The sequence below is a fragment of the Saimiri boliviensis genome, chromosome 1 (assembly GCF_048565385.1).
Source record: "Saimiri boliviensis isolate mSaiBol1 chromosome 1, mSaiBol1.pri, whole genome shotgun sequence".
Lineage (NCBI taxonomy): Eukaryota > Metazoa > Chordata > Mammalia > Primates > Cebidae > Saimiri > Saimiri boliviensis.
In genome coordinates, this window is record NC_133449.1 from 125,163,624 (window position 1) to 125,183,051 (window position 19,428).

Here is a 19,428-nt window from a genome sequence, read left to right on the forward strand (position 1 = left end):
ACCCAAGTGAGGCCATCAAGGACTCTTCTGGGCACTCCAGCTCAGATACTATGCTACTCCTGCAGTCTTTACAGCCCACAGACCAGGAGATTCCTGCCGGTGCCAACAACACCAGTGCTGCAGGTTTCCACCACAAAACTGGGCAGCCATTTTAGCCTGCACCTGGAATGCCTGTAAGACAGAACCACCCATTCCCCTGAGAAAACGGGGCTGAAGGCAGGGAGGCAAGTGATCTGGCTCAGCAGGTCTCTCCCCAACAAAGACCAGCAAACTGAAACTTGAGATTTGCACAGCTGACACAGCAGTTTGAGCTCAACCTGGGACAGTCCGACTAGGTCGGGGTAGGGGCTTCCTCCATTACCAAGGCAATTCTAACCTTGCCTGTGTAAACAAAATTGCAAGGAAGTTTACACAGCAGCAGGGTGGAGCTCGACGCAGCTCAGCAATGCCACTATAGGCAGACTGTGACTAGACTCCCTCCTTGCTGGGCAGGGCATCTCTGAAAAAAGGTAGCAACCCATCAGGGACTTACAAATAAAGCCGCACCTTCCCAGGACAGAACACCTGGGAAAAGGGGCAGTTGTGAGTTCCACTGCAACAGACTTAAATGCCCCTGCCCAGCTGCTCTGAAGGGAGAAACAGCTCCCAGCACAACACTTGAGCTTTAATTAGGGACAGACTGCCTCCTCAAGTAGCCTCCTGACCCCTGTATATCCAAAGAAGCACTTATACAGGAGAGCTCTGGCTGACATCTGGTGGGTACTCTTCTGGAATGAAGCTACCAGAGGAAGGAACAGGCAGCAATCCTTGCTGTTCTGTAGTCCCGGCAGGTGATTCCCAGGCAAGCAGGGTCTGGAGTAGACCTGCAGCAAGGGGGGCCTGACTGTTAGAAGGAAAACTGAAAAACAGAAAGAAATAGCTTCAACGTCAACAGAAAGGATGTCCACTCAGAGACCTCCCCCAAGTCACCAACTTCAAAGACCAGAGGTAGATAAATCCACGAAGTTGGGGAAGAAACCAGCGCAAAAAGGCTGAAATCACCAAAAACCAGAACACTGCTTCTCATCCAAGGAATCACAACTCCTGACCAGCAAGGGAACAAAACTGGGTGGAGAATGAGTGTGACGAATTGACAAAAGCAGGCTTCAGAAGGTGGGTAATAAAATTCTCTGAGCTAAAGGGGCATGTACTAACCCAATGCAAAGAAACTAAGAACCTTGAAGAAAGGTTAGATGAAATGCTAACTAGAATAACTAGCTTAGAGAAGAACATAAACGACTTAATGGAGCTACAAAATACAGCATGAGAACTTAATGAAGCATACACAAGTTTCAATAGCCAAATTGACTAAGCAGAAGAAAGGATATCAGAGATTGAAGGTCAACTCAATGAAACAAAATGAGAAGGCAAGATTAAAGAAAAAAGAGTGAAAAGAAATGAACAAAGCCTCCAAGAGATATGAGATTATGTGAAAAGACCTAATCTACGTTTGGTAGGTGTGCCTGAATGCGATTGAGAGAATGAATCCAAGCTGGAAAACACTCTTCAGTATATTATCCAGAAGAACTTCCCCAACAAGTTCTCCTGCAAGGCAGACCAACATTCAAATCCAGGAAATAGGAGAGCACCACAAAGATATTCCTCAAGAGCAACCCCAACATAATCGTCAGACTCACCAGGGTTGAAATGAAGGAAAAAATGCTAAGGGAAGCCATAGAGAAAGGTCAAGCTACCCACAAAGGGAAGCCCATCAGACTCACAGCAGATCTCTTGGCAGAAACCCTACAAGGCAGAAGAGAGTGGGGGCCAATGTTGAACTTCCTTAAAGAAAAGAACCTTCAACCCAGAATTCCATATCCAGCCAAACTAAGCTTCATAAGTCAAGGAGAAATAAAATCCTTTACAGACAAGCAGTTGCTTAAGAGATTTTGTCACCACCAGGCCTGCCTTACAAGAGCTCCTGAAAGAAGCACTAAACACGGAAAGGAACAACCAGTACCAGCCACTGCAAAAATGTACCAAATGGTAAAGACCATCCACACAATGAAGAAACTGCATCAACTAACAGGCAAAACAACCAGCTAGTATCAAAATGGCAGGATCAAATTCACACATAGCAATATTAACCTTAAACATAAATGGGCTAAATGCCTCAATCAAAAGACACAGACTGGCAAATTGAATAAAGACTCAAGACCCATTGCTGTGCTGTATTCAGGAGACCCATCTCACATGCAGAGATACACACAGGCTCAAAATAAAGGGATGGAGGGAGATTTACCAAGCAAATAGCAAAAAACAGTAAGAGTTGCCATCCTAATCTCAGATAATACAGACTTTAAAACCAACAAAGATCAAAAGAGACAAAGAGCATTATGTAATGGGAAAGGGATCAATGCAACAAGAAGAGGTAACTATCCTAAATATATGCACCCAATACAGGAGCACCCAGATATATAAAGCGAGTTCTTAACGACCTACAAAGACACCTAGACTCCCGCACAATAATAGTAGGATACTTTAACACTCCACTGTTAATATGAGATCAACAAGACAGAAAATTAACAACGATATCCAGGACTTGAACTCACATCTGGACCAAGCAAACCCAATAGACATCTACAGAACTCTCCACCTGAAATCCACAGAATATACATTCTTCTCAGCACTACATAGCACTTATTCTAAAATTGACCACATAATTGGAAGTAAATCACCCCTCAGCAAATGCAAAAAACAGAAAACATAACAATCAGTCTCTCAGACCACAGTGCAATCAAATTAGAACTCAAGATTAAGAAACTCACTCAAAACCACACAACTACATGGAAACTGAACAACCTGCTCCTGAATGACAACTGGATAAATGACGAAATGAAGGCAGAAATAAAGATGTTCTTTGAAACCAATGAGAACAAAGACACAATGTACCAGAATCTCTGGGACACATTTAAAGCAGTGTCTAGAGGGAAATTTATAGCACTAAATGCCCACATGAACAGCGAGGAAAGATCTAAAATTTACACCCTGTCACAACTAAAAGAACTAGAGGAGCAAGATCAAACAAATCAAAAAGTCAGCAGAAGACAAGAAATAACTAAGATCAGAGCTATCCTGAAGGAGACAGAGACACACACACACACACACACAAAAAAAAACCCTTCAAAAAATCAATCCAGGAGCTGTTTTTTTTTTTAAAAAAAGATCAACAAAATAGATCGCTAGCCAGACTAATAAAAAAGAAAAGAAGAATCAAATAGATGCAATAAAAAAATAATAAAGGGAATATCATCACCAATTCCACAGAAATACAAACTAGCATCAGAGATTACTACAAACATCCCTATGCACATACACCAGTAAATCTAGAAGAAGTAGATAACTTCCTGGACACTTACACCTTCCCAAGACTAAATCAGGAAGCAGTTGAATCCCTGAATAGACAAATAACAAAGTCTGAAGTTAAGGCAGCAATTAATACCCTACCAACCAAAAAAAGTCCAGGACCAGATGGGTTCACAGCCAAATTCTACCAAACATACAAAGAGGAGCTAGTACCATTCCTCTGAAACTATTGCAAACAATACAAAAAGAGGGAATCCTCCCTAACTCATTTTATGAGACCAATGTCATCCTGATACCAAAACCTGGCAGAGACACAATAAAAAAATTTCAGGCCAGTATCCATGATGAACATTGGTGCAAAAATCTTCAATAAAATACTGGCAAACCAAATCCAACAGCACATCAAAAAGCTTATCCTTCATGATTGAGTCAGCTTCATCCCAGGGATGCAAGGCTGTTCCAACATACACAAATCAATATGTAATCCATTACATAAACAGAACCAAAGACAAAAACCACATGATTATCTCAATAGATGCAGAGAAGGCCTTTGACAAAATTCAACAGCCCTTTATGCTAAAGACTCTCAATAAACTAGGTATGGATGAAATGTATCTCAAAATAATAAAGCTATTGGTGAAAAACCCATAGCCAATATCATACTGAATGGGGAAAAACTGGAAGCATTCCCTTTGAAAACTGGCACTAGACAAGGGTGCCCTCTCTCACCACTCCTATCCAACATAGTATTGGAAGTTCTGACCAGAGCAATCGGCAAGAAAAAGAAATATGGGTATTTAGTTAGGAAAAGCGGAAGTCAAATTGTCTGTATTTGCAAATAACATGATTATGTATTTAGATGACCCCATTGTTTCAGCCCAAAATCTCCTTATGATAAGCAACTTCAGCAAAGTCTCAGGATAAAAAAATATGCAAAAATCACAAGCATTCCTGTACACCAATAAAAGACTTAAGTAGGTGGGACTACAGGCATAAGCCACCATGCCCAGCTCTCTTTAACCATTTTTAAGTGTGTAATTTAGTGGCATTAAGTACATTCACAGTGTTAAGCAATCATCACCAGCATCTATTTAAGCCAAAATTTAGAAGACAAATTGTAATATGCTTCAGCAGAAAGAAACTTCATTCTTTTTTAAGGCCAAATAATACTCTGTCTTATTGTATATGTGATGTTCTGTTTATCTGTTCAGCTTTGACAGTTGATGTGAGTTTGCAAGTAGCATAAATAAATAATTCACTATGGAATCAAAAGTAAAAATGTGATTAAATAAATGACAATCCTGTATGTGAGCTTATAAATGACCAAAGATGTAGTTTACATCCATGAAAGCTTCTCTTACCTTGCTGTCAAATGGAGCATTAGATGTAATTTAAGACATCAAGGCTTAAAGTAACTATCTCAGTACCAATAACTTTATTCTTTTTTCTGTTACAGATCCAGACTTTACTTACCTAGGAGGTATTTTAAATCCCATTCCAGGTTTAGTATATTACCACTTGTTCCTCTTGGCATTTTTGATCAGTCATATATTCCTTTGAACACCTTTCATGTATTCCTTCTAGATTGTCAGTTCGAGCTCTCGGGAGCTGATGGAATAGTGCGCTCTAGTCAGGTAGAACAAGAAGAGAGAACGAAACCTGGCCAAGCTGTTGATTGCATCTGGACCATTAAAGCCACGCCAAAAGCTAAGGTATTATTATGTATTAAGTCACTTCAGAGAAGAACACGATAAGGCATGATTTGCAAAATGTGTTATTTTGGTTTGTGAAAATATTTATTGACTACATAAACTGATATTGCAACTTTTTAGAAATACATTTGATTTCACTTATTTTATATTGGCACCTACTAAGATCCCAGCATTGTTATAGTTAAATAAACTGGAATTTCTGAAACTTTTTAGGACTATTACATGTATATTAAGATTCCCAATTTTTAAAAATTAAGATTCTTCACCAGGTGCAGTGGCTCACGCCTGTAATCCCAGCACTTTGGGAGGCCAAGGCAGGTGGATCACGAGGTCAGGAGTTCAAGACGAGCCTGGCCAAGATGGTGAAACCCATCTCTACTAAAACTACAAAAATCAGCTGGGCATGGTGGCGGGTGCCAGTAATCCCAGCTTCTCAGGAGGCTGAAGCAGAAGAATTGCTTGAACCTGGGCGGCAGAGGTTGCAGTGAGCTGTGATCATGCCACTGCACTCCAGCCTGGGTGACAGAGTGAGACTCCATCTAAAAAAGAAAAAAAAAAATTAAGACCTATCAGTTCGTAATTGGTGAGTGTGCATATTGATCAGTATGATTATAGACTCATTAACATCTTTATTAGAAGAAAAATAGGCTACAAGAGGTGAAAGTGTGTTCTCAAAGGTTACAGAGTCAGTCGTAGCGATCTAAAAATAAAAACCCAAATGTGTTGAGTCTTCATTCTGTTTTTACCCTGCTGTCCTCTGCTACTCATGGGGCGCTTTTATTGGAAAGAACTGCAGGGAAGGATGTTTTAAAATAACTCCGACAGATTGAGATTGGATACTGACTACTTTTGCATTTAATTTATACTTCTAGGAATATGAACAGAGTTAAAATTATATTTAATGCGTATTATGTAAAAAGTGGGAAAAGAGGAGAGAGTGAGGGTGGGAAAACATGTAACTCTCAAGAATTGTGAAAATCAGATTTAAAGATTGGGTAAATGATAGATAAGGTAACCTGAAACCCCATCTACTAGAAGACACCTGGAAACATTGGGTAAAATATGACAAATAATTTTTTTAAAGGCATACGTGTAAGCTCCAGGAAGGAGAAAAAGCGGATAATGCTTGTGGACAGGAAATGGAGGGGACTACAAATTAATAAACCAAAACTGATGTTACAAATGCTCCTGACCGATTTTCATAACATGTTACGGTACAGGGGTAGACAGCTGGGGGCTTGCTTTTAATTCCCACACTGAGAAAAGAAGAGTCCTGTAGTTCACATGGCCTTTGTGAGACTCACTTGAAACTGGAGCCCTCAAAGGAAGGTGATTCACACGAAAGCATAGATTAGAAAAAGTGTTCCACTGGCACCTGCTGATGACAAAGAAGCTTGTTTTTCTGGGTTTGGTCTCAGGGCGGGTTGGGGGTGAGGCTGGGGTCCCTCCTAGCTTTGTACTTAGAACCTGCCTTTATTAGGGTTTGAGAAATGAATTTACACTCCATGCTGAACCCAGGAGTCACTAAGTCCAAAAACTAACAAATCATCCTGGGTGCATAAAATCTTTGAGTCACCTGGCAAAAATAAATCTAAAAATCACCAAGGAAGCTTCAGGGTTGGCATGGATAAAACAGTTGTTGCAGGTCAGCTCATGGCCCCCAAATTCTAAAACCCCTGTGCTCACAGCCCACCGTGGGTACAAGTTCGCCGATGTAACAGACAGGAAGGAGTTCCTTAGATCCCCAAGAACTTGAGTGTTTCACATGTCCTACAAGAAGGAAACGGAAAGATGAGAAAGAAAAATGACCACATCCATTTTAAAAATAACCAAATAGGGGATCTGTAAGTTAAAAGTAGGTTATTAAAAGATATATCTGAAGAATTACCCAGAGCATAGTGTTGGGAGAGGTGATAGTTTATTAGGATTTTCCAGAACTGATACTCTGTAGTGCATAAGCCTGATGCCCAGTGTTCATGCACACATGTGACATGTGCCTCCCTCCAGCCCTGTTATCACGTCAGTACATTGCCTATCTTACATGAAAAGGAAAAAAAAAGAAAAAAAATTCAAGAACTGATGAAAAGCATGACACAGGATGACTCCCAAATAGGAAAAAAAAAATTTTAAGTGACACTGACATTGTACCCCACAGACAAGGAGAAAAGTTTTAAAAAACAGAGAAAATAGTCTACAAAGGGATGCTATTAAGGCTGACACCAGAATTATCAATAGCAAAATGGAAGCCCGAAGACAACAGAATACTGTCTTCATAGTGTTGAGAGTGTTCATTGTCATTTAAGAATGAAGGCAGTGGTGGGATGTGGGGATGATTAATGGGTACGAAAATATAATTAGATAGAATTAATAATATCTGGTATTTGATAGCACAGCACAGTGACTACAGTCAACAATTTATTGTACAGTTTAAGTATAATTTGGGTATTTGTAACACACATGATAAATGCTCAAGATGATGGATACCCCATTTATACTGATGTAGTTATTATACACTGTATACCTATATTGTAATATCTCATGTACCCCGTAAAGATACTATCATATACCCATAAAAATAAAAAAATAAAAGAATGAGGGCAAAATTAAGGTATTTCTCTGCAAAATAATAAATGAACCAAATGCTACAGTTAATATACAAATGTATCTAACAAGATACATTTGTAATTACAGGAAAATTTAAAAATACAAAACTAGAAAAGAAAACAGACAAATGTCAGAAAAGAGCTGATGTAACTATTAGAAATAAAGAATGTCACTATCTCACAAGATATAATTTAAAATAATTTAAAGATATTAATATAGCCCTAAAATACACAAAACATAGATTGATGATTGCAAAGGAAAACTGACAAATCCACAACACAGTGAGTAATATTTTTTTTAACCTCTTAGTAATTAACAGGTCAAACATACAAAAAAATTAATATGGCTCAAAAGATTTAAATAACACAGTATATGCTTAATGGACATATTATCTTGCTCCCAACATCCAGAGAATAGGCATACATAAAACATTTATCAAAACAGATACACGTGCTCAGCTAACAAAGAAAGTCTGAACATATAGGCAGAGTAGCCTGTGACAAAAATGCAATTAAACCAAGAATCAGCAACCAAAGATTATTTTAAAACTATATGTTTGGAAATATATACTACTTAGTAATTTATAAGTCACAGAAGAAATTAGGATGGAAATTTAAATACATTTAAAATGCATTAATAATGAAAATACTGCATATAAAAAACTGAGGTACAGCTAAAACAGTACCTTGAGAAAAAAGATTGAAATGTAGTAAGATTGAACTCAAGAAGTTAAAAGAAAGACAAATCCAAAGAAAGGGCAACAATTATAAGACAGAAATTTAAAAAAAAAAAGATACAAAAAGAAGAAATCAATGAGGCCTGACATAGGCTCTTTGTAAAAGATAACAATAGGCAGACTTCTGCCAAGATTGATCTAGAAAAAAAGACATAAATAGTATTAGAAATGGAGGAGTTATAAATCAACTACAGCAAAGATTTAAAACTATTATGAGACAAACCAACTAGAAAGTAGACCTACCAAACAAAAGAGGAGAAAAACTGTTTCTTTATAAATAAATGACAGTGGGAAAAAGTAAAAACAGGAGCCTCTAGATTAAAAGAGATATAAAAGTCAAGTGAATTTATGGATTTAAACAAACTATAAATGGAGGGAACTGATGACATTAAGAGACATTTAGAAGTTTGAACACTGGTATTTAATATTGTTATTTATTTTGGGGGGTTGATAATAGGATAAAGGTTATTTTTTAAGTGGCTTTAGTAATACAGAAATGTTTGCAGATGCAATGATTTAATGTCTGAAATTTGTCTCTAATATGTAAGGGGTAGAAGTGAGGAGAGACAGATAAAATAAGATTGGCTAGGTTATAAGTGTTGAAGTTGGAGGCTGGATACACAGATATATTTTGTCTGTTTTTGCACACTTGATATTTTAATAAGTGTTTTAGACTATTATAAGAGGATATTATAAACAATGATTTGTCAATAATTTGTAAAGGGCATAAATGGTAATGTTTGGAGAATATGGAGGGAATCTCTTTTTTTCTCTTAGTCAGAACTCACAACAGGTTGGGAGACTAAAATTCTAAGGAAAACTTGTCTTTCTGGCTAGAAGAACTGGGTAGAGGAGACCATGTTGTCATCTAGAGAATATGAAGGAAGTTTTGGAGAGGAGAGAACTAATTTTCAGGCTTTCCTTCTGACGTGCCTGTGTGTGAAACAGATCCAGGGAAACATGGCAGCAGTGTTGGGAACCATGTTACAGTATGAACCACCTCTAAGTCCCTGAGTGAGTCATACACTGGGCAAGCCTACCCAGCACAGCAAAGTCTTTGAACATTGGGACCACCACCCAAAGTGAGACAGAACATGCAGTCTGAACACAACTTAGTTGATTGTCTGCGGAACCAAAACAAATAACAAAAAATGACTTCCTCCAGGGATTTTTAACAGGATCCATAGTCGCATAGTATTCAAAATGTCCAGGATACAGTGAAAAATTAGGAAAGAAAACTAGGAAAATCTGGTTAATGTTAAAGGAAAGGCAATCAACAGATCCCAAAAACAGAACCCAGATATTAGAATTATCCAAAATTCTTTTTTAAATTTTTAAAAAATACAAATGGGGTCTCACAATGTTGCCTAGACTGATCTCAAACTCCTGAGCTCAAGTAATCCTCCTGCCTTGGCCTTCCAAAGTGTGAGGGTTGCAAGTGTGAGCTACCATGCCCAGCCAGAATTATCAAAAATTCTAAAGCAATGATAGAACCATGCTTCATGAGATAGGAATAAACACTCCTGACGAGTGGGAAAATAGGACTCAGCAGAGAAATTAATTTTTAAGTGGAAAATTTAGAACTGAAAGAAAAATCTGAATTTTTAACAAATATAATCATTCTATGGGCTCAGCAGGAAAAATGGAAAAAATAGAAAGTCACTAAACTTGAAGATGAATCAGTAGAAATTAACCAATCTGAAGTACAGAGAGAAAAAGATTAGAAGCAAAGTAATTGAAAACTCTCTGTGGGACAGTTTCAAAGGGCCTAGCATTTGTGTTATTTAAGTCCTAGTGGGAGAAGAGATTGGCACAGAATAAATATATGAAGAAAAAATTGCTGAAAAGTCCCAAACTTGGTGAAGGACATACATCTACAGATTTAAGAAGCTCAGTAAACATCAAATGCAGTAAACAAAACCAAAAACAAGACCTGCACATCTCAAAATCAAATTACTTGAAACCAAAGATTGAGATCTTAAGATCTGCCAGAGAAAAATGATGCATCTTGTATGAGGGAACAGTGATTTGAATGACTTTTTTCTCCTTAGAAGTGATGAAAGCCAAAGTTAGTAGATCAAAATCTTCACATGCTGGGGTGGGCAGTACAGGGAACTGTGAACTCAGAATTTTATACCTTGCAAAACTTCTTTCAAGAATGAGAAGACAAAACTAAGAGAATTTATCACCTATGCACTTGCTATAAAAGAAATCTTAAAGGAAGTTATGTAGATAAATGATAACTTTTATGAAAAAGAAGCATGAAACTTCATGAATAAAGGGAAACTAATGGTAACTATCTAGGTAAATTTCAACCATTTTACCAGTATCAGGAATGAAAGAGAGAATATCACAACAGAGCCTACCAATGTTAAAAAGAACAAGAAAATACTGGCAACAGCTCTATGCCAGAAAATCAGATGACTTTGATGAAATGGGAAAATCTTTTAAAAGCTACACAGCTCTCCAAACATATCCCAGAAGAAATACGCAAACCAAATCATCCTATGCTTATTCAAAAAATGAATTAATAAACACCTTCTAACAAAACAACTAGGCCTAGATGGATTCGCTAGCAAATTGTACCAAGCATCAGGGAAGATACAATGCCAGTTCCTTAGTATCATCAAGGAAATCAAAGAGCAGGGAACATTTCTAAACTTACTTTGTAAGACAAGCATTAGCCTGATGCCAGCAGACAGAGACATTATAAGGAAACTATTGATCAGTATTAATCGAGAAAATGCAAAAATTTCAATAAAATATTAGCAAATCTTATTCAGCAATATAAAAAATACATAATATTAAAGTGTAGTTCATCTCAGGAATGCAAGTCTGGTTCAACATTTGGAAAATCAATGTAATTCACCATATAGGCTAACGAAAACTATGATTGTTTCCATTTGTTAAAATTCAACACCCATTCATGATAAAATAAATCTCAGATAGGAACAGAAAGGACTTCCATAACCTGGTGAAAGATACCTACAAAAACCTGCAGTTAAACCTGGCACAAGGCCGGGCACAGTGGCTCAAGCCTGTAATCCCAGCACTTTGGGAGGCCGAGGTGGGTGGATCACAAGGTCGAGAGATCGAGACCAACCTGGTCAACATGGTGAAACCCCGTCTCTACTAAAAATACAAAAAATTAGCTGGGCATGGTGGCACGTGCCTATAATCCCAGCTACTGAGGAAGCTGAGGCAGGAGAATTGCCTGAACCCAGGAGGCGGAGATTGCGGTGAGCCGAGATCGTGCCATTGCACTCCAGCCTGGGTAACGAGAGCGAAACTCCGTCTCAAAAAAAAAAAAAAAACAAACAAACCTGGCACAATGGCATGTACCCCATCGTTCCAGCTGCTAAGGAGGATTGAGAATTGCTTGAGCTCAGGAGTTCAAGGCCAGCCTGGACATCATAGTAAGACCCTGACTGTTAGGGGGGGAAAAAAAGGCAAAAAACCGCACAGCTGATACCATACCTAGTGGTGAAAACCTGAATTCTTTCCCCTCCAAAATCAGTAGCAAGCTATTATACTAGAAGTTATACTAGAAGTTGTAGCCAGTGCATAAAGACATACAGATTGAAAAAGAAGAAATAAAAAATTTTTTGAAGATATCATTATCTATATAAAAACTTCTATAACATCTAAAAAGCTCCTGGAACAAATATATCAGGTTAGCAGGGTTGCAGGATGGAAGACCAGTATGCAAAAATCAATTGCAGATCAGCCACTATGGTTCATGCCTGTAATCTCAGCACTTTTGGAGGCTGAGGCAGGTGGATCACCAGAGCTCAGGAGTTCAAGACCAACCTGAGGAACCTGACAAAACCTAGCCTCTGCCAAAAAAACTAATAATAATAAAAACAACTAGCTGGGCATGGTGGCTGTGCCTATAGTCCCAGCTACCCAGTAGGCTGAGGCAGAGGATCACTTAAGCCAAGGAGGCAGAGGTTGGAGTGAACCAAGATCGCACCACTGCACTCCAGCCTGGGCAGCAAACTGAGACCCTGTCTCAAGAAAACTAAATAAGTAAATTGAATTTTTACATACTAGCAATGAAAATTGCAGTTCAAAATTAAGAAAACTACTATTTAAACTATAACCCCATCAAAAAATATATATATAGTCTCTGTAAACTGAAAACTTACAAGACCACAGTGTAAATATTCAGAGATGACCTGAATGCATAGATATACTGTATCAATGTATTGATAGGTTCAGTAGTGCTAAAGTGTCAGTTCTTATTAAGATCTATACAGAGGAATACAATTTCAATCAAAATCACAGCTATATTTTTGTAAAGATTGACAAACTGATTCTAGAACATACTGGAAAAGCAAAGGATTACAAGAGCCAAAATTACTCTGAAAAAGAGCAAAGATGGAAGACTCATTACCTGATTTCAGGACTTACTGTGAAGCTTCAGTAACCAAGACTGTGGTACTGACAAAGGACAGACATACAGATCAGTGGAACGGGGTAGTCCAGAGGTTAGATTTATGCAAATATGGTTCACTGATTTTTGACAGACATTGGAAGGAAACTGAGGGAGAAAGGATAGTCTTTAACAGATGATGCTGGAACAATTGGATCTCCATATTCAAAGAAAAAAAAATGAACACTGTATTCAAAAATTCAAAATACATCATGGACATAGATATAAAATTATAAAGCATTTAGAGGCAAATATATGAAAAAATCTTACTGGTTAGACAAAGTTCTTAGATGCAACACTGAAAGAGTATAAATAAAAGCAAAATTTATAAATTGGACTAATAAGCTTTTCTCTGTTAAAAGATACTGTTCAGTGAAAAAAAAAATCTCACTGACTGGGAGAAAATCATTGCAAATCACCTATGAAAGATTTCTTTCATCCAGAACTCAAAACTCAACAATAAGAACAAAATGCAATTATAAAACAGGCAGATTTTAACAGATACTTCACCACAGAAGATTTAGTCATTACAAAAATGCAAATTAAAACCACAATGAGATGGCACTATTCTCCGTTAGAATAACTGTAATTTAGAAAAATCACTGAGTGCTGGGAACTATGTAGAGCAGCTGAAACTCTGATACATTCCTGGTAGAAGTGTAAAATGATAGAGCCGCTCTGGGAAACAGGTTGGTGGTTTCCTATAAAGTTACTGTGTGACTCAGCAGTCTCTTCTGGATGGGTACCCAGGAGAAATGAAAACTTATGTTCATGGAAAAAAATCCATATGTAAATGTTCATAACAACTTTATCTGTAATAACCAAAAACTATAAATGCCTCAAGTGTTCTTCAGCTGTTAAAAGAATAGGCTGGGTGCAATGGTTCACACCTGTAATTTCAGCACTTTAGGAGGCCGAGGCGGGGTAGTGGGGATCATTTGAGGTCAGGAGTTCAAGACCAGCCTGGCCAACATGGTGAAACCCCACCTCTACTAAAAATATAAAAAACTAGTCAGGGCCTGGTGGTGGGTGCCTGTAATCCCAGCTACATGGGAAGCTGAGGCAGGAGAATCGCTGGAACCCAGGAGGCGGAGGTTGCAGTGAGTTGAGATTGCACTACTGCACCCCAGCCTGGGTGACAGGAGCGAAAACTCTATCTTCAAAAAAAAAAAGGATGAACTATGGTACATCCATATAGTAAAATCTATTCAGCAATAAAAAGGGGCAAACTATAACTACATGCAATAACCCCAGATGCATCACGCTAAATGAAATCATCTAGACTTAAAGGATACATGCTGTGTGATTTCATTTATATGAAGTTCTGGAAAAAGTGAACTATAGGACAGAACAGATCACTGCTTACCGGGGATAAAGACTGGAGATGGGTTTTCATTGCACGGTAACAGCACAAGAGAATTTGACTGGGTCGTGGACTTGTTTTAGGTGGCATCAAGGACTGAGTAGTGGATTGAGTACAGCAAGCAGACTCAAAAGAATTTGCTATAGAAGGCCAGGTGCGGTGGCTCATGCCTGTAATCCCAGCACTTTGGGAAGCCGAGGCAGGCAGATCACAAGGTGAAGAGGTTGAGACCATCCTGGCCATCACGGTGAAACCCGTCTCTACTAAAAATAGAAAAATTATCTGGGCGTGGTGGTGCCCGCCTTTAGTCCCAGCTGCTTGGGAGGCTGAAGCAGGAGAATCACTTGAACCCAGGAGGCAGAGGTTGCAGTGAGCTGAGATTGTGCCACTGCATTCCGGTCTGGCGACAGAATGTGACTCTGTCTCAAAAAAAAAAAAAAGAAAGAAAGAAAATAATTTGCTATACAAGTATAAATTGTCTCGTTATAACTCAACTGTGAAAAGAAAAAATATATATAAATTGGTACAGTCATTTTGGAGAGCTATTTCGCATGCTCTGGTAAAGTTGAAAATGGTCGCATACTACAACACAAGTATACTTCTAGATTTATACCCAAATGAAATTGTCATACCTTTGCATAATGAGAAGATGACAATGTTTACAGCAGTATTAGCTAATTATAAAAGTAGAAGCAAGCTAAATGCCCAGTAGGAGAGTGGACACACAGTGATTTATTTCTGTAATTGGTATGAGCTTTTAATAAATGTGGAACAAAACCACATATTTTTATAGCTATGTAAGTATGAAAATATTAAATATGCATTAAATAAGTGAAATTAATAATTAGATCCCCTTACTCTTCATTGAAATATTTCATGAAAAGGTAATTCCATATTCACAGATTTTTTAGGAGTGTTACCTGGAATATTGACTATAGGAGAATATCGTATTGCTTTTAATAAAAGTAAATCATTTTTTGAAAGTTAAAAAATCATACAATTGACATGGGAATTGAAGCAAATTTTAAAATTTAAATAAATGTATAAATAGGCCAGGCACAATGGCTCACGCTTGTAATCCCAGCACTTTGGGAGGCTGAGGCAGGTGGATCACTTGAGTTCAAGAGTTCAAGACCAGCTTGGGCAATGTGACGAAACCCTGACTCTACTGAAAATACAAAAAATCAGCTGGGCATGGTGGTGCATGCCAGTAGTCCCAGCTCTTCAGGAGGCTGAGGCACAAGAATTGCTTGAATCTGGTGGATGGAGGCTACAGTGAAAGCCACCATCATGCCACTGAACTCCAGCCTGGGCGACAGAGTGAAACTGTCTAAAAAAAGAAACCAAACAAAGTGTCATTAGATGGTTTTATTTAAGAAATCTAAATTAAATGTTAAAAGTCACCATAACCCTTGAATACTCAATATGAGAAACTTGTTAATGGGTGAGGCTTAAGAAAAATATTCATTTATAAATATACAAAAGAGGCCAGTCACAAAAAAATTGTGGCCGATGCTTGCAATCCCAGCACTTTGGAAGGCCAAGTCAGGAGGATTATTTGAGCCTGGGAGTTCAAGACCAGCCTAGACAACATGGTGAGACCCTGTCTCTATTTTTTAAATTAAAAATATATTTTAAAAATAAAATAAATTTACAAAAGCATCAGTGTTTAAGAGTATATAAGTAGTGTTTTAGTCCACTTTTATCAGTGGCCTTTTCATGATAATAGCTTTCTGGGGATTTCATTTCTGTTGGGGTCTTTGGGGGCTCTAATAAAATAGCATCACATTTCCCTGCTGGCATGCTGAACCAATTGATAAATAAAAGTGTCAGTGTGGGGACTCCAAACAGTCTCTTTACTATAGTGAAGGCTAGGATAGAGTAGCATAGAGAGATGATCTAATTAGTCTTGCCAACTCCTCCTTACCCACCAGTTCCACCTCTCACTTAAGTCTAGGACAGTCCATCTTACTCCAGGGAAAGTTCCCGTCTGCAGAGCAGACGCCTACCTAGTCCCACTTCTACAGAGGGAGGGAAGAAGAAACCAAACTCCCGCCAAACAGGTAATTTGCCCTGCCTCCTTGGGTAGGATATAGGGATAGGGTAAGAGGCCACTTACTTAATAAAAGATGTAAGTAAAAGATCCCTTCTAATGCAATCTGGAGTGAAAGAAAATTAGTTTATGCCCTTCTAACATTGCAATTTGTCAGATTCATGTTATGAATATTTCCCAAAAACTTGTTGAATTAAACAATTAACTTCAATATTTATCGGTATTTACAGTAGAAAAGTGCTATGATCTTGTTATGATTTATCTTTAACTCGATTTTTTTAAACAAAATTGTCTTTAAGAGCATTTATTATAGCCTTATATAATACTGTTTATTTAGACTAAAAGAAAAGCAGACAGCATATACTTCAGACATACTTGATTATTTTACTGATATTTCTACCACGTCATAGTTTTACAAGCCTAGTCACTTTCTCATTGCCTGCCATGAGCAAAAATTATACTGGATGAAACTGAGCCAGTGACCTTCCATTGGAAGACCTCTGTCTAGTGGAAGAGGGAAGTCATTAAAGCATTAGTGCTCACCATCACAGAGTGTGAGCAGAGGGTTTGGGTTATATAAGTGATGGGAAACTAATGAGAACTGATGATATATTTAAGAAAACATATTGCTTCTATGTTAAAATACATGCATGAATACTTTGTAAAGTTTTGAACTGGAAATCCTATTACATTACCAGTTTTCCCCCATTCTCACAGAAGAGCTGAACCAGTCACTTCAAATAAACTAAAACTACTCAGTCAAAATGTAATTAAGCTATATTTTGTAAGTTGTTTTCTCTTAGTTTTATGCCATCAGGGTATTTGGTGGGGAGGGGAATATATAACATAACTTTTTTTTATTAATCCCTTTGAAATGAAGGGTAGGGGTGCATACTGCTCCCTCAGGGTTAATAGCTAGGAAGTGAGTATTAGGTGTCTTAAATGGAAATTCAAAGGTAATCTTTGTTCAGTCACTCAAATTTTATTTTACTTGTAGAGTCACATAGGAGCAACTAGAGCCCAAAATTGGAAAACTGTGTGAGTGTGTAAGGCACCTTATGGAGTGAAAAGAACGTACATTTAGAGCCAGACCAACCTGGGTTTAATCCTTGCCACCAAATAATAGAGTCATCTCTGCCCAGAAAAAAAAAAAAAAAAAAAAAAAAAAACGATACCTACTTCATTAGGTTTTTCAGGAGATTGATGCTTAAAATCTAAGTGCACAGTCTAAAGGAAATCTTCAAACAAGAATGGGTCAAATGTGTTTAGGAAATAACCTAGTACCATTTAGCTATAAAATTTGAGTGGGGGGATGCTAATAGTGCTTCCTTTGATAGTACAGTTGATGTCTGCCTTTCTGAAAATGCAGATATTGTTAAGAGGTGAAATCATAAAACAACTGTGTAGAACAGTGGGCTGTTGTGTAAATAAATAATATGACATTCAGGAAGAGGCTGAGTATAGATAGAAACATTTTTATATGTTACAGCAAAAGTAGGATGTATATATCTTACAATTAACAGGTTAAATGTGCAGAAAAACAAACTCACCAATTAATCACATGCATGTTGAAATAATAGAATTATGAGTGATTATTTTATTCCCCCCGTCCAGTACCGTGAGATTGCTTTTATGATGAGAAAAATGTGATGTAGTTATGCCTTGTGAAACAAAAAGTTTCTTCTCTTTATTGACAAAACACAAAATAAGTTTCTTAATGCTTGGTTCTGTTATTAAGACAAGCAAAGAAATAGATCATTAGTCTAACTATTTAGTCATCAGCCATTTATTATTGTTTTCTGTCATCTGTCATCATTCAGTGTACCATGTTATCTGTGGAAAATAGAAAACTGCAAATTTAATATATCTTTTTAAAAGCAATGTTTTTGTGTTAATGTTACAGATTTATTTGAGGTTTCTAGATTATCAAATGGAGCACTCAAATGAATGCAAGAGAAACTTCGTTGCAGTCTATGATGGAAGCAGTTCTATTGAAAACCTTAAGGCCAAGTTTTGCAGCACTGTGGCCAATGATGTAATGCTTAAAACAGGAATTGGAGTGATTCGAATGTGGGCAGATGAAGGTAGTCGGCTTAGCAGGTTTCGAATGCTCTTTACTTCCTTTGTGGAGCGTAAGTAAATGATTCCTTTAGTATTGAAATCTTTTATGTATTTTTCACTTATTCACAATGTACTCAGCATTGGCTCTAAAAAATATTTCAGGATGTATTTTCTTTTTGTTTTACTACAGCTCTTTTTAATACAAGAATATTTTTTAGATTTAAAATGTTTTTAATTTTATTTACTTTTTAGAGGTGGGATCTTGATTTGTTGCCCAGGCTGGCCTTAAACTCCTGGGCTCAAGCGATCATCTGCTTCACTCTCCCAAGTAGCTGGGACTACAGGCACATGGCACCATTCCAGGCAGCATTTACTTTTGACAAAAATGTGCAAGTCACAAAGAAGGTAGAAGCAACTATATCTTCGCCCCTGTTCTCTTGGAATGGACTGTCATGGGTGGGAAAACGATGTTAACATATCAATTGGAAAACTCATTATAAAGGTGTAAACAAATGATTAAGATCGCAGACAGTGAGGACTTACACTTTCAAGATTTTCTAACTTAACAGTAGTATAAATTTAGCTTGGTGAATAGTTATGAATCCACTAAACTGTGGTCATCAAAGATTTAAATACAACATAGATCTTTTTCTTTTTAAATAACATTAAACTTAGAGAACATTGTAAAAATGATAGAGTTGCCTATGTGCCGTTCACTCAGATTCTCCTAATGCCAACATCTCTCAAAGCCAGAGTAAAACTGAAAATTAACACAGATACGGTATTATTAACTAATCTGTAGACCTGATTCTGGTATCTCTAGTTTTGTCAGGAAAGTCCTTTTATGATCCAGTTTCCCATATTGCTTTTAGTTGTCAAGTAACCCTTTCTCCATCTGTGACAGTTACTCTGGCTGCATTTTCCTTGGCACATTGCCAAGAGTACTAGCCAGTTTAGTAGAATGTCCATCAGTTTGGGTTTGTCTAATGTTTCTTAGGGATTCCTTTGAGGCTGTGTATTTCTGTCAGGAATACAACAGAAACTATGTTGTGTCCTTCTAAATACATCATGTCAGTGAAGCAGGGGTTCATGGTATCATTTTTTTTTTTTAGGGAGCAA

At 37.5% G+C, this 19,428-nt stretch overlaps 1 protein-coding gene and 1 non-coding gene across 4 annotated transcripts in view; both read left to right on the forward strand.

Annotated features, from left to right (window-relative positions):
- NETO2 (neuropilin and tolloid like 2) overlaps nt 1-19,428 on the forward strand; it is a 57,530-nt gene that overhangs the window by 17,774 nt on the left and 20,328 nt on the right. For 2 of the 3 annotated variants that reach the window (XM_074403443.1, XM_039462949.2), the window contains exons 5-7: nt 4,802-4,846; nt 4,930-5,057; nt 18,152-18,380. In XM_074403443.1, coding sequence (XP_074259544.1) covers nt 4,802-4,846; nt 4,930-5,057; nt 18,152-18,380 — 402 coding nt within the window. The remainder of the gene's footprint in view (nt 1-4,801; nt 4,847-4,929; nt 5,058-18,151; nt 18,381-19,428) is intronic. The other variant, XM_039462952.2, reaches the window with a different exon arrangement.
- Nucleotides 6,998-7,099, forward strand: LOC120362303 (small nucleolar RNA U13). The gene has a single exon (XR_005578253.2). It is a non-coding gene; the product is annotated as a small nucleolar RNA U13 (small nucleolar RNA).